This window comes from Notechis scutatus, chromosome Z, assembly GCF_049901735.1.
Source record: "Notechis scutatus isolate UNSWTSFEM ecotype Mainland chromosome Z, rNotScu1.2, whole genome shotgun sequence".
Classification (NCBI taxonomy): Eukaryota; Metazoa; Chordata; class Lepidosauria; order Squamata; family Elapidae; genus Notechis; species Notechis scutatus.
The window spans coordinates 21178309-21195060 of NC_142025.1; the positions used below are offsets into that span (position 1 = coordinate 21178309).

Here is a 16752-nt window from a genome sequence, read left to right on the forward strand (position 1 = left end):
TTTTTGTTTTTAGTCATCTGTTACAAAACCAGCCATTACCCAGATATTCTTTAGTTTAATATTTGTTTGTTTACAAATAATATAATTGTTTATTAGAATTAAATTTTATAACACAGATGTCACCCTAAATGACATGCCAAATGCAACTTTCATGATAAAAGAGCATTTTAAAGAATATCTATTGCAATGAATGTATGGAAAACTGCACACATAAATATCTGAAATTTTTTTACTTGCAAGGGATTTTTTTAAATGAAGAATGATGTGGGAAAGAAGAATTATTTGCATATTTTAGAAAGATTGGAAGGAAACTTTCTCAATGATCTCTTAACTAAAGTGAAAAGTCCTTGTGTAAATTATTTCTCATTTGGGGAGACCATGTCTTACAGATCAGTTCTTACATATTCATTTATTTTTTTAGAGATACAGTTGATTCAGAAAAAAGTTTTATGTGTATTTATTTTGATCAAAATGTCTTAGAGTTTAATAATCCAACTAAATAATTTCTGAATCATTTTAATGTTTTAAGAAGTTTTCATAGGTTCTAACCTCCCAAATTAAGAGGAAACAAATCTAACAATAGTCAACAATAGGTCAGCCTGCAGTCTTCCATGTAATTTTATGCACCCTTTGGCCTAATTTCCAAAAGACCTCTGCAAGAATTTGGCTTCTAAATTTATTACAATCTTTTACAATGATTTTCAACCTCAGCAACTTTAAGAAATGGGGATTCCAACTCCCAGAATTCCCTAGTCAGCGCCAGATGAGACATTCTGGGAATTCTGGAATTGAAGTCCTCAAGTTGTTGAAGTTGAGAAATACTATAGAAATGTATTATTTTGTCAACAAAAAGAGACATACTGAAAGGTATTGTAGCAAGATCTGTGTATACATGTGAGAGAAATAACTTTCTACTAAAATGCCAATGGTTCAAGGCCAGTGAAGAGGGGACAGTTTTCTTAGGTACTCTTCAAACAAGGCTTCCTTTTTGCTGGCAGTATAAGGGAGGGAGACAGACATTACTTTTCCTTCTGCCATCCACTAAACACACATATATAATCCAAAAAAGGAAAAAGAGAAGGGAAGAGAATGGAAAAAGAAGAAAATGTATGGACCAATTTTTCACATAGGAAAGGTTTTACAACAGTGAAGGGATGAGAGCTATCCACTGCCTCTTGCTCTCAAACAATGTAGTTATGATTTTTTAAAAACTCATCCCATTTGAACATAACACTGTGTTGCATGCAATGATATTGCAGATATAATCATGTTTGTGGATATACAGCATATCTGGACTTGATTTAAATCTTGGTAAGTCATTGGCTTAATGTGTAAAATAATCTCCCAATGAGTAAGGCAATTGCAGGATTGGAGGAAATTAGGGCTTTGTTAGGTGAGCGATGATGCAAAAACCCATGTGATGCACATGGGTGAATTGAAGAGTTCTTATTGCTTTTATAGATTTGGAGAGCCTTTGGTTTTTAATGAGATGGTAAATGCAGATGGAGAGGTTTCTTGAGACTACAAAAATGAAACTGGAAGGCAACAGATTACATACAGGATGGTCAAACTCAACAAGACAACCAACACATCCACAGACATGATCTACTAATAAAGGCATAAGATCATGACTTCTGAATAATATGCACATGTTAATTTGGTTAATTTTCAGCCTGGAACTTGTTAGTCATTGGCTTATAAATCTAATCTCCAAATATTTGGCCATGATCCAGATTACCTGCTTTTCATTCTGGTTCCTTGCCATGTAAGAATAGCTGATTTTGAGATCTATCTGCTAAATTTTTAAATGCCATTTAAAGTGTATGTAAAGCCATTTGCTCCAAGGTTTTCTCTGAGAGGTTTCTGAATTGGGGCAGTTTCCCACTATTTCCATTTGGGACTGGTTTGCTTTCTGAGCCTTTGGAGGCAGTTTCAAAAAATTAACAACTTGTCTAATTTTTTGGCATGATCTGAGAAACAGAACTGCAAACACAATTCCATCTGCCCTGCCATCTCGGAAGCCCACTTTACCTCCCAATTCTGCCTCGACCTACAACTGTGCAGCCTTACAGAAAGCAGAAGGATGGCAAAATTTTAAGTGGTAGAGGCATTTGGCCGGCAAACTCTTGATTATTAATGATGGTGAGCAAGCAAGAACACAGCTTGACTTTCAGATTCCTTGCTGGGTTTGCAGAGCTGGCTGTTAGATAAACAATCTTTTTTCAAACTAATGTGCTAAGGAAATTTCACAGAGCACTGGAGGTTGCAAAAGCAAATTCTGCTTTTTGAGCTTGGCACAGATAGCTTTCTGAACTAAAGTAGGAATGTAGAATGCATGTTTTTAGAAAACAGCACATCTAACCCACTTTCTCAACTAAATCACCTGGGGACTGAGTTAAAGCTGTAATTAAGAAATGCTGCCCAATTAGCAAATAAGCATGATTCACTCCTGTCCTAAATGTTTGCTAAATCCCCCTGAAAATTAATGGGGGAAAAGTTCTAAATAATTATAAATCAAATTGTATTGCTCATCTACAACATTTCCCTACATCCAACCTTATTTGGCTCCACCATGTTTTCTTCTCTCTTGACAAGGATGTTTCCCTCCCCCACCATAAGATTTGTACTGTTTTTATTCTGTCCAAATCCATTTGTCTTTTTTCTCAAGCTTTGCAAAATAGCTCTTCAGGTCATGACTGAATGTTGCCGTACTATACAATGCTCAATGTGCATTCATTTCAATTATATCAGTGCTTAGACGTTTAGAGTTAGTAGTCTTGTTTTATGTAGCAAGAGAGGTGACAAGGTACATTACTGACTTTAAACCTGTGGCTTTTTCTTTCAAAGTTTGACACTTGATATGAGCTATCTTACCCTTTGGTTTTGAAAAGATACATATATTCAGTTTGGCAGGCTGAGAGCCTAATTTAAAAAAAAAAATCAAGTTTCTTCGAAGCAACAATCTATGTAAATTCTGTGCAATGTTCTTGCAAGTGGCTATGTATAGTATTGGCTTTAGATTTTTATTAATTATCACCATGAATGCTAATTTTAGTACTACAATTTGAAAGAAACAAGTGTAAAATAAGCTTAATCCAGTTTGAATTTGCCATATAAATACTTTTTAAATTCTAGGTTTATGTACATATTGCCAACTCATTTCTAATTTCATTTGTTTACTATTTTTTCTGTAATTATTCTACCCTATTATTAGAAGTATTGCTTGGCACTTCCATTTGTAAGGCTAGATGGACTAACTAGAACCAAGAAATAATTTCTGCTTTCTTCCCTGTCAATACTTATATTCTTCTCTGCACTCACATGCTAGTTTTATTGGTCATTATATCCTGTTGATTGTCAGAGAGAGTGAAACTTCTATACCAGACATCTCCAAACTTGGCAACTTTAAGACTTGTGGACTTCAGCTACTAGAATTCCTCAGTCAGCCATGCTGGTTGGGAAATTCTTGGAATTGAAGTCCATCAATCTCAAAGTTGCCAAGTTTGGAGACCTCTGTTCTATACTGAACATTCTCAGGAATATATTAAATTAGCTGATTGAAGGAAGGTCATTGGAGAAGATTTGATGTTGGGAAAGATTGAAGGCAAAAACGGAGAAGGGAACAGCAGCTGATGAGACAATTGATGCTATGACCATGAATTTGGGCAAGCCCCCAGGAGGACTAGTGGGGGCCTGGTCAATGGGGTCAGAAACAGTCAGACACAACTTAGTGAACAACAATAATTGGAGACACAACTTAGTGAACAACAATAATTGGAGAAAGGAGATCTAGAGGGAAAATGATGTCTCTAGTTTCCTCCAAGCTTTCAGATGCTACTGCATCTAATACAATGTTACAATAATTGGGTTACAAGAATCCATTGACTACTAGATGAAAGCCAAGATAAATTCTAAGAATTAGCCATTTGGATGTTTGTGGTCCAGATGTGGTAGTCCTATACATCTAACATCTGTGATATATGTGTTCATATTTACTTGTAAACAAATTCATATATTACTTATAGCGGTAGATTTGTGCTTATGTATGTGATTTACTGCCTAAAGAATTACCAGTGTCAGTATTCCTTGGGAAAAATCACAAAGAAAAAACATTTTTGGGACAGACAAATTATCCTAGAATTTGGGAACATTAATCCTAGAGATATTAGGAGCTAGATGTACTAATAGTGCCACTGCAAGCCAACAGATGCAAGCCAATGGGACAACATTTTATGTGGTAGAATTATCTATCATGAGAATATAATTCTCATCGAATTGTTAACAATATGCACTAGTTTTAAAGTGATGGGTGACCAAGTGCCATTTTAAGATACAACATACTTTCAAAGGGAGAAAGGCTTACACTTAAATTAACAAAAAAGACAACTAATATGCATTTTAAAATAGCTGCTATCCTTATATTGGTTCTGAAAACTGTAACAGCCCAGGAGCAAAGCTTTTACAAATCAAATACCCATAAAAGTAGATATGTTTTACAGACTGTAGAGAGCATACAGATGACAAACCACAGACCTAAAATTTCTTAAGTGATTATATAATCCCTGAGTTGCAGAACGTTAGAGTCGAGTGCATAACCCTGACAAGGATAAAAGGGAATCTTACATTATTAATGTGTTCTCTCTTGCAGATTCAAGCAAAGGCACTTACTGTGAAAGATGTTCATTGAAAATATTTTGGGATTATAGAATCCAGTCTTACAAATGCATGAGTAGGCTCCAAGCACAAATCCCAGGCCTTTAATTGGTATACACTAAAAGAAAGAAAGACAGACAAGGAGGAAAAAAATATGAAAGACACACCCATTTTCCTTTATGGAGACATTGTGGTGGTTCATCTCAAGGCCAGCAATTCAGCAGGGGGTTTCAGAACAATGTTTTTTTTTTCTTTTGTAAAAAGCATTGATGAAAGAGATTTTAAAAAGACTTCAGTGTAACAAATTGAAAGTAAATTATTACCCAGACAAGTGTCAGGGCTCCAACAAATCCACCCCCTAATAAATAAGTTTTTTTTTTAAACTCTGAAAGATGCAGCTAGAGACTTATGATTTGAATGGGGGTGGATTTGTTGAGCCCTGACAACCAGCTGACACTAAAATACATCATTCATTTCCCCCTTGACCCTGGTCTTCCCCTAATCCCCTGGATGTATATTCTACAATGGGACACATCCGTAGCCAAGAGTCATCTATCATGCTCTCCAGTAATATTCTTGCACGCTAACAGCTTTGGGCTGCCTAGCAATTATCTGAAGCATTTCAGGAATGCATTACTTTCCCCCACTCTCTTTCTGCTGGCAACTAAAAAGACCAAAAAAGTATTTTTATTTTTTTTTAGTTGACAACAAGATTTTTTTTGGCAAAATGTTATAGTGATTAATTGTTCTCCTTTCTTGAAATTTGAAAAAAAAATAAAGGAAGAAACCTCTTTGCTTCCAATTTATTTGGTGAACAACTCTAAAAGAACATTCTGATTCACAAAGTCAATTTGAAAACCAAATTTGATAGGTGGAGTATCCACAGTTCATAAATATTCACATAAAATGTGTCTCACATCTACATGAGCTTTGTATTTAAACACTCCCAGTGATTGGCAGGACAGTAGGAAAAGGAAATGAATTAGACTTCTGGGTTGATCCCTCTTCACTGATGGACCATAGATCACGAATGTCCACGGTAATGGTCCATGCTCTTTCGTTGAAGAGCCCCGATCATTGCGATTAGGGGCTGAAGCTGCCTTGGAGGGGTGGTGGAGTAAGGGGAAGCTGCCAGCCTGGTTGAGGGGAGCCGCATCTCCCTTACCGGGCTTGGTCTTTTTCCCCCCAAAGATGACTGAAGTGGTGGTCCAAAATGGCCACCCCAAAGAGGAGGACTCAGCTGGACTAAGTTTTGTGCAGGAGTGAAGAAAGAGGTGGATAACATCTGAGCTGGGACAATTGGGCGAAACAACTAAACAAAGAGTACCCCAGGATTAAGGTAACATTGAACTCTTAAGAAAAGAAAAGTGAGCAGCGAAATACAAAGGGACAGGAAAAAAAAACAAGAAAATAATTTTGACAGCTAGGCGGGGCTTTGAACCGGGAAAGGAAGAAGCCGGAATTAAAGACTTAATAAAATTGGATTAAAATATTTTGGCTATAAATAGCCATAAAATAAAGCTGGACTTAAGATTGTCAAAAAATGATAATAATAAAATTTACAAATTGGAAACTGGATTGCTCTGGAATATTGAGGTTCGAAAAACCCTAAATAATAAAATAGGGGAAAAAGGTGAAGACTTTGTATAATGGAGAGTGCCATCTTCTGGATAAAAACTTAAACTGAAAAGGGAAAGCATCCTGTTTCTGTATGAACTTGTGTCGATATAATGTTAAAGAAATATTGAAACAAAGTAAGAATCTTAGAAAGTGAAAGCTGAATCAGAATAAAGAAAGAAGCAAGGAAAGACTGACTGTGGGATTGATTTATGTTTTTGGTATAGACCCTGGGTTGGAACAATTGAGAACTTTAGAAAACTTGAAGAAGAAAGAAGGAAAGTAAAAGTGTTTTTTGTGGACTTTAACGATTATAAAATATAAGAGTGTGTAATGATGATATCTCTTCAGGAATTAAAAATGGAACTTAAAAATATGATAGAATTACTACAGGAAAGAGGCGAATCACTTTGTTCTGTGTTAGAAGAAATGGAAATGGCAACTGAACAAAAAGAAAGAACTTCAGAGGAGGAAGAGTCAGCTCAAGGAGAAGCCATCTTAAATAGACAATTAACACAAAGAACACTACAAAGACAAGGGGAAAGAAGGAAGGCTAAAAAGTTTAGATTTAAGAAGGTAATCAAAAAGGGGAATACCTGTGAAATCAGGAGAGGTAGAAAGATGCAGCAGAAAGGGGTAAGGAAGATATCAAGAAAGAGGGAGATAAACTGGAATGAGAAAAGATATGGGAAAAAGAGGGGGAGGAGGGGCAGTAAGAAAGCTGCAGGAAATAAAGAAACACAAAAATAGTAAAATGATAAAAAGAAATTGTTTTTTCAGAGATAATGGTTGATGAATTAAAAGGGGGATTCTGCAGGGTGACAAGTGGTAACAAGAGTATATTTGCAATTAAAAAATACTTAGAAAATAGGGTAATATAGATTATTAATGGAGGGATAGATACTGATAACTCTTATTAGATGAATATACATTTTTATTTTTATCTTTAAAAGAAAAGTTAAGGTCTATTGAAGAAATTGTAATAATTGAAATGAATGTGAAGATGTTTAAAAATGAGGTCAATATCAGTAACCAGGAATTAAATAGTCAATTTTTCCCTTAATAGAATTAAGTATGCATATATGAATGTATAATTATTGTCATATTTGTATGTAAATTGATGATCGGAAATATGTTGTCCACTAAAAAGAGCTTTTTGTTTTTATGTGAAAAATTGAAAAAACTTGTTTAAAAAAAAGAGGAAAGGAAATGAATTAAAGTAATAAAAAGAGAAAAAAAAGATTCTTGTTAATTTGTAGGCTTTAGAGGTAAAGTGAAGTGAAAACTTTTCAGTGGGAACTGCTAACTTCTAGTGTGAGAAATCTTTCATAGTTCTGACTGCCTATTGGGTACCATCTTGTTTTCTCTGTTTTTTGCCATACCCTGGAGATATTCCTGGTCTTAATATATTAAAAATAAATAAATAAATAAATAAATTCATCTCTGGAAATAAGAAACAAATATATATTTGTCTGTAGTGTACATGTATATAGCCATATGAAGGGTATACTGTATACCCTTGCCACAACATATACTATAATTATAGGTAAGCTCCTCCATTAGGTATTTAATGTGAAAATGTCCTACTTTGAGCACTTAGATAACACAACTCTATAATCGCTATCATTCTGCATGTTGCTAATTCTTCTTTTGCCTTTCATCAAATCACAAAAAGTCAGGTCTCTTTTCAGCTCAGCAAAATATGATTACAATTTCTACATGAATAGAAGGCTGTTTTTCTGCCTTTCCATCTTTTTACCATGGCAGAAATGATACATCAGGAAAATGAGCTTATCACAATTCAGCATGCAGCCATTATAATCTTTGAGAGGGCAGTTACTTCTGACACCATCTTTTAATCTATATTAATCCACAATCAGATTCATTTTCAGGATGCAGAAGAATAAAGTTAGATCATAAATTCTGTAAAGTTTTTAATGTTCTGAAGTTTTAGAAAGTAACTAATGGTATCCCTTACAATTAACCATACTATAGAATGGGACAGTTAGAGAGAAAGAGAGAGAGAAAGACAGAAAGAGAAAAATAGAGCAAATGAGAGAAAGAGAAATAAGAGAGAGAGAGACAGACAGACAGACAGAGACAGAGACAGAGACAGAGACAGAGACAGAGACAGAGACAGAGACAGAGACAGAGACAGAGAGAGAGAGAGAGAGAGAGAGAGAGAGAGAGAGAGAGAGAGAGAGAGAGAGAGAGCATTATGCTATTTAGTCCTACAGAAACAGAACATTAAAAACACCAAAATATTATATTATAGTATCCTTACACTGGAGATGTATTTTTATGGTAATTTAGATATCAAGTATAATGTGATGCAAATATAGAAAAGAGTTCAATTCCAATATTCCTCCCCAATTTTTTTTAAAAAAGTTAATTGCAATTCCACTTATCTCTTATAAATAGAAGAGAATAAGGGTCACTTGTTTTCCGGCTATTGCTGAAGATGATTTTGAACAGTTAGTAACACATTATAAGGCCCAATTACATTTTTCTAGCATACATCTTTAACCAAACAAATTTATTTGCTTTTAAATCAGCACAGGATATACTGCTTGTAAAATAAATCAATACCTGGAGCAAAGAAAAGCCTTTACCAGCATGTGAGAAAGAGATGGAGTTGCTCAAGCAAAAGAAACCTTTGGTGTAAGGACATGTTTATTACAAGCACACAAGGGTGTGCCCATTTTCATCTGTGAAATAGAATGGAAGGGTTCTATTGCCATCGTAATACTGTAAGTTGCTTCATGGCTTGCTGCTTTTGCTATATTGTTGTAGAAAATGGCCAGGCAGCTTAGTTTGTGAAAAGTATGCTTGTTAATAGGCTACACTAAGTAGAATAGAGGTATTATCCTACACTGGTGATAATCAAGTTATTATTGGTTCATTGCACAGCCAGCCACATGTTTCGACTAGATTTGGCATTTTTATTCACACATCAACTTCTTTCCAACAATTTCAGACAGGGAAATGTTGATATTTGATGGTGCTAAAGGTATCAACACAGAATGTAAGCAGTTCAAAGTAAAGGTACCTTTTGCAATTGACTGGTGGTGATTTTGTCAATGCTGATGATGTTCAGCTAGTCCTCCAGTTGTTTCAGAATTGCCCCCAAGACATCTATTACTATTGGAACTATTTATGGCTTTTTTGCCATAGTTGTTCTAGTTCTATTCACAGTTCTATTCTATTTGCATTTTGTTGTCTTCTTCAGTTCTTTCTCTTATAGTTTTCTGTCCCCAGATGTTGCAGTGTCTATTAGCCAGACTTTTTTAAAAAAATCTTTCTTATTGACAATGGTTCTGGAGTGATACCTGGCAGGTGCTTGTTTGTTTGAATTCTTAAGTCCTATGGCAATTCAATTTTTTTATTATGATAATGATTTCAGTTTTCTATTATATTTTTTTCAGGTCAGGGATAGTACAGCACAAAGTCCTTCTAAGGTTTTCTCAAAGAACTATCTTCTATAAAAACTCCTTATATCTAAAAAAACATCCAAGTTACCCAAGAGCGTGATTCTTGTCTCTTCCTGAGACCATTGTCTGTGAACTGACCTTAAATATCACATTTCAGTTCTTACTGAAGAGCCCCTGATTATGACATCGAACATGTAAACAATCTAAATACACTACTAACATAGGCAGCATCCTGCCCACACGCTTTTATCTTTCTTGGTGACTTCAATCTACCTCATATTAACTGGATCCTAAACAAATGTAAAACTGAACCCACACATGCAACTTTCTACAATGCTGTAACAAATCTGGGACTGGAACAACTAGTAACCAACAATACTAGTCTTAACAACTGCTCAATCTCATCTTCTGCAATAGTTTGAATTCAATTTATGGAATACAAATTAAAGAACCCTTTTCCAACAGTGACCACAACATGATTGACTTTTGTCTCAACATACATCCACACAAAAATCATCACAATGACAAAAACCCCAATTATAACTTCAAAAAAGGCAACTATGATATTATAGTCAACAATCTCTCTTCCCTTGATTGGCAATTTCTATTCACTGGATGCAATATTGTTGAAGACCATTACAACATATTCTTACTATAAATCAAAAGCGCCATCAAACTATATGTACCAATAACAACTCCCCAAACCAGGAAAAACAGATTACCCATAACAATAAGGAAGCTTCAATCCAAAAAGAGATCACTTTGGCGAAAAACAAATCTGGTCACGTTGCCAACTTCAAAAGCCAATACAAAAATCTATGCCACCAGATAAAAACTGAATGCACTAATTATCACATTAAACAACAGGAAAACCTTCTACACACAAATTCCACTCGTGCTTTCTACAGTTTTGTAAACAACAAACTAAAAGACTCAAGGTCCATCCCACCCCTGAAAGGACCTAATGGCAAAGACTGCACTGACGACTCCATCAAAGCAAACCTCTGTAACACATTCTTTGGCTTAGTATTTGTAAATAGCAATGGATCAAGCCCAGTACTTCCTAGTCGAACCACAGACAGCTACAATGATCTAATACACATCAATTTTACAGAAGACATTGTTGAAAAAGCACTGCGCAATCTAAAACCATCCCTATTTATTGGACCAGATGGAATATGTGCCTACTTTTTAAAAAAGCTATCCATTGCCATAGCCGAATCTCTAAGCATAATCTTTGAAAAATCTTTCAGGACCAGCTCCTTGCCAAAACTATGGTCACAAGCCACGGTCATCCCCATCTTCAAAAAAGGAGACCCCAGCCTAGTTGAAAATTACAGACCAATTTCCTTATGCTGTGTCACCTGTAAAGTCATGGAATCAACTATTAACCAATCCATTATCCACTACTTAGAGACAAACAACCTACTCTCTAATAAACAATTTGGTTTCAGGAAAAAAAACTATCATGTAATCTGCAACTCTTACACTGCAAAAACATATGAAGTACACAACTCAATCAGGGCAAAGCAATAGACACAATCTACATAAACTTCTGTAAAGCCTTTGATTCAGTGGTACACGACAAACTACTATTAAAACTAAAATCTTATGGTATCTCTGGACACCAACATAACTGGATAGAAGCGTTCCTGTCAAACAGACAACAAATGGTCAAAATTGGGAGCGTCCTATCAAATTCTGTACCTGTCAACAGTGGTATCCCCCAAGGCAGTGTTCTAGGACCAACTCTTTTCATACTCTACATAAATGACCTCTGTGATCATATCAAGAGCAACTGTGTTCTCTTTGCTGATGATGTAAAGCTATTCAACACCACAGACAATACTACTACCCTCCAAAAAGACCTTAACTATGTATCAGAATGGTCAATCAAATCGCAACTTCAAATCTCAACAAATAAATGCTCTGTCTTACATATTGGCAGAAAAAAAATCAGAAAATAAAATACAAGATGAATAGTCAAGACCTTGTTGAGGATCCAAACTCTGTCAAGGACCTTGGAGTACTCATCTCAAATGATCTAAGTGCTAGAGCCCACTGTAACTACACAGCCAAAAAGGCATTAAGAGTTGTTAATCTAATCCTATGTAGCTTCTTCTCTGGTAATATCACACTACTAACTAGAGCATACAAAACATTTGCTAGACCTGTACTTGAATACAGCTCATCAGTCTGGAACCCATATCATGTATCTGATATTAACACTGTTAGGGATAACATTGGTTACCTAACTTAGTTTGGGTAGAATAATATATAAACTATGTTAGTGAGTTTAAGTGTATGTATCACTTTAAACTGTAAACCAAGTTTTTGGGTGTGGTTGTAAAATCACCATAAGAGGGAGCAAGAGAGCTCACTGTTTGCCCTGGCTTATACTTTGCTCAGGTGGCACTTTAAAAGCCTGCTCCCAGCACCCGAGCAACTTCCCAGCAACTTTCGGCTTCATTTTAACTCGCGGGCGCTCGCGCCTGGCCCCGAGCCGCGCAGCGGAAGGGAAGCCCGGCGGGCGGGCAGCCAGGCTGCTTGGAGGAAGCTCTGGGCTTCCCCTCCGCCAGGCGCGAGCACCCACGAGTTAAAACGAAGCCGAAAGTTGCTGGGAAGTTGCTTCGTTTTCCAGGGCTTTGCAAAGGCAAACTGCAGGCTGGAACATCTTCCCGCCAAGGAGCGGGAAAGGTTCCGCCCGGCGGCGGGCGGGCTGCTTAAACTTTGCTCGGGTGGCACTTTAAAAGCCTGCTCCCAGCACCCGAGCAACTTCCCAGCAACTTTCGGCTTCCTTTTAACTCGCGGGCGCTCGTGCCTGGCCCGAGCGCGCGGCGGAAGGGAAGCCCGGTGGGCGGGTGGGCAGGCTGCTTGGAGGAGGCTCCGGGCTTCCCTCCGCCAGGCACGAGCGCCCGCGAGTTAAAAGCGAAGCCGAAAGTTGCTGGGAAATTGCTTCATTTTCCAGGGCTTTGCAAAGGCAAAGTTTGCAGGCTGGAGCGTCTTCCCGCCGAGGAGCGGGAAGGGTTCCGCCCGATGGGCGGGTTGGGCTGCTTGGAGTGGGCTGCCGTGCGGGTCGGGGCGAGGCGCGAGCGCCCGCGAGTTAAAAGGAAGCCGAAGTTGCTGGGAAGTTGCTCGGGTGCTGGGAGCAGGCTTTTAAAGTGCCACCTGAGCAAAGTTTAAGCAGCCCACCCCGCCCGCCGGGCGGAACCCTTCCCGCTCCTCGGCAGGAAGACGCTCCAGCCTGCAAACTTTGCCTTTGCAAAGCCCTGGAAAACGGAGCAACTTCCCAGCAACTTTCGGCTTTGTTTTAACTCATGGCGCTCGCGCCTGGCGGAGGAAGCCCGGAGCCTCCTCAAGCAGCCTGCCCGCCCGCCCGCCGGGCTTCCCCTTCCGCCTCGGGCGAGGCACGGCGCCAGCGAGTTAAAGGAAGCCGAAAGTTGCTGGGAAGTTGCTCGGGTGCTGGGAGCAGGCTTTTAAGAAGTGCTCCCCAAGGAGCAACTGGCAGCCGGAGCGGGGGAAAGGCAGGCGAAAGCCCCCCCACACACACACCTCGGCAAGCGGTTTGCAGGGTTAGCCAGCAGTTTCTCGCAAGAGACTGAAGGCGGTCTGCTCCCCCAATTAGATGTTGGTTCAAGAGGGAGGGTCAGCCCTGCTACTAATTGGTGGTTCACAGTTTATCCGTGGGCACCGGAGGAGTTATGTTTTGGGGGGTGGGCGTTTATTTATTTCTTATCTTATAAGTGACCAACTTGTGTAAGCTGAGGGGGTACATTCACACACACACACACACACACACACACACACACACACACACACACAGAGAGAGAGTCGTTTATTCGTAGGGGAAGAATCTATCTATCTATCTATCTATGTTGTGTTTTTAATAGGAAGAATATCATATCTGCACATTAGGCACAGTGACTTGATTTTGCGGAGCCCGAGCCATTTTCAATTATTGCTCTTCTTCTACTGGTCAGATCAGAACCCATCTGCAGCAATGTCAAAGAAAAGAAAAGTCGACAGTGAGTGCCGGGTGTTTAATAAAGAATGGACGCCTAAATACTTTTTTACTGAAGTCCGGTCAAAGGCTGTATGTCTTATTTGCCAAGAAACCATTGCGGTTTTCAAAGAATACAACATCAGCCGTCACTTTTCCACCAAGCATGCTAATTACGCCAGCAACCTTTCAACGCAAGAACGTACGGCTACCGCTCATAGGTTGGTAGCTAGCTTGCAGGCTCAGCAAAGCACCTTTAACCGAGCAACTTCCATCCAAGAAGCAAGCACGAAGACAAGTTATTTACTGGCATTCAAACTAGCAAAAGCCAGCAAGCCTTTCTCCGAAGGGGAATTTCTTAAAGAGTGCATGGTAGAGACAGCAAGTATTTTATGTCCCAGAGCAAGAACAAATTTGAAAAATTAGCTTATCACGCAGGTCAGTGACTCGCCGTGTTGAAGTAATTGACGAACACTTAACTAGCAAGCTAAACAAAAAAAGCGGAGTCATTTACATTATATTCTTTGGCACTGGACAAAGCAATGACATAAAGGACACCGCTCAGCTTTTAATTTTTATCAGAGGGATTAATGAAAATTTCGAGATAACGGAGGAGTTTTTGGCTATGGAATCCCTGAAAGGAAAAACACAGGGAGTCGATTTATTTAACAGCGTGTCAGTGGTCATACAGAGGCACAAGTTACCTTGGAGTACGCTCGCCAACGTTACCACAGATGGATCACCAAATCTGACAGGAAAAAACGTCGGGATGCTCAAAAGAATCCAGGACAGGGTGAACGAGGACAACCCTGAGCAGGAGGTAATTTTCCTACACTGCATAATTCACCAGGAAGCACTGTGTAAATCCATGTTGCAGCTTGACCACGTAGTGAAGCCAGTTGTGAAACTCGTTAACTTTATTTGAGCGAGGGGACTTCATCATTGTCAGTTTATTCATTTTCTTGAAGAGAAAGTTTATTCATTTTCTTGAAGAAACTGACGCTGATCACATGGACTTGCTTTACCATTCTAATGTCCGCTGGTTAAGTTTGGGAAAAGTATGTCAACGTATGTGGGAGCTCAAACAGGAGATTATTTCATTTTTGGAGCTACTTGAGAACACTGACAATTTTCCTGAGCTGAATGACACAGATTGGCTTTGTGATTTAGCTTTTACTGTGGACATACTGACACACATGAACGAGCTGAATGTGAAGCTACAAGGGAAAACCAGTTTGTGCATGAAATGCAAGCAAACATCAGAGCCTTCAAAACCAGGCTAGTTTTATTTTCGAAGCAAATGTCAGACAAGACATTTGCTCATTTCCCACACTGGCTACGTTAAAAGAGGCCCCGCAACATGTTAAAAATATAGGAAATCACTGGATGACCTGCATGAAGAATTCTGCCGTCGGTTTTGTGATTTTGGAAAAATTGACTGGGCACTTCAGCTGGTGTCATGTCCCTTCTCACAAGACCCGGAAACGGTGCCACAGGAGTTGCAGTTGGAACTGATTGATCTCCAATGTGACATGGTGTTAAAGGAGAAGTTCAACTCCCTGAAACTGGATGAGTTTTATGCTTCATTAAGTGCAGCCAAATTTAAAAACATCCAGAAGATAGCACAGAGGATGCTGGTGTTGTTTGGCTCTACATATGTGTGTGAACAGACTTTTAGTGTGATGAACACCAACAAAGCACCCCACAGATCCCAGATGAGTGATGAACACCTCAGATCTGTTCTGAGAATTGCCACAACAGAATTACAACCAGACTTCGATGCACTGGCAAAAATGAGTGATCAACAACACTGTTCTCATTAAAATATGTTAATACTTTAATGCTTTTTTCTGTTTATGTTTGATATGTACTGTTAACAAATGCAGTTTTTTATATGTATCGTATCTTGTGCTGACCCGGCCCGTCTGTCAAATTTTAAAAGTCAATGCGGCCCCCGAGCCAAAAAGTTTGCCCACCCCTGTGCTAGGGTGTATATCCCTAACAAACACAATTGAAAAAGTCCAGAAATATTTCACAAGAAGAGTTCTCCTCTCCTCTCCTCATTGCAGAATATCTTATGCCACCAGACTTGAAACTCTAGACCTAGAAAACCTAGAACTATGCCGCCTCCAGTCCGATCTAAGTATAGTATATAAAATCATACATTGCAATGTCCTACCTGCAAATGAATACTTCAGCTTCAGTCATAACAATACAAGAGCACACAATAGATACAAACTCAAGGTTAACCGCACCAAACTTGATTGCAGAAAATACGACTTCAGCAACAGAGTTGTCAATGTTTGGAATTGACCTGACTCTGTGGTTTCTTCCCCAAACCCCAAAAACTTTAACCTTAGACTGTCTACTATTGACCTCACCCCCTTCCTAAGAGTTCTGTAGGGGGCGTGCATAAGCACACCAATCGTGCCTACCATCCCTGTCCTATTGTTTTTTATTTTTCTTATAAGTATCTATCTCATGTATTCAAAACTATATTTATTCTTATACTTGTATCTTGTAAGCGATTGACAAATCAAATAAATACTAAATACTAAGCCTTTTTTTAATTTTCCCATTTCCTTGTCCACTATTGGATTGTATGACTATAATTTTGTTGCTTGTATCCTGATGATTTATATTGACTGTTTTCTAGTATGATTTAATTGCTTATTGCACCCTATGAGTATTATTAAGTGTTGTATCTTATGATTCTTGACAAATGTATCTTTTCTTTTATGTACACTAAGAGCATATGCACCAAGACAAATTCCTTGTGTGTCCAGTCATACTTGGCCAATAAAGAATTCTATTCTATTCTATTCTATTGTATTCTATTCTATTACTCAAGTTTAGTTCCCACCCAGTGAGGGTGTCTCTGAGAAAACAGGGAATTAGTTTGGGATAGGAGTATTAGGAGTGGGGGGCGGGAATCAAGATACAAACTTTACTAATTACTCCTAGGCATCTGAATTATTTTTTTTCACTATCACCTATGTTACAGTTTCCAAATTTCAGCAGAGAAATTGTCTCATGTTAGACAAATCCCCA

General features: G+C 38.3%; 1 protein-coding gene across 3 annotated transcripts in view; it reads right to left on the reverse strand.

Moving 5' to 3' along the window:
• Nucleotides 1–16752, reverse strand: part of GPR158 (G protein-coupled receptor 158) — a 164090-nt gene that overhangs the window by 70756 nt on the left and 76582 nt on the right. For all 3 annotated transcript variants that reach the window (XR_015746078.1, XM_087947965.1, XM_026672111.2), the window contains exon 3: nt 4669–4771. Coding sequence is in view for 2 of the 3 variants with exons in the window: in XM_087947965.1 (XP_087804091.1) it covers nt 4669–4771 (103 nt within the window). In the remaining variant the exon portion in view is untranslated. The remainder of the gene's footprint in view (nt 1–4668; nt 4772–16752) is intronic.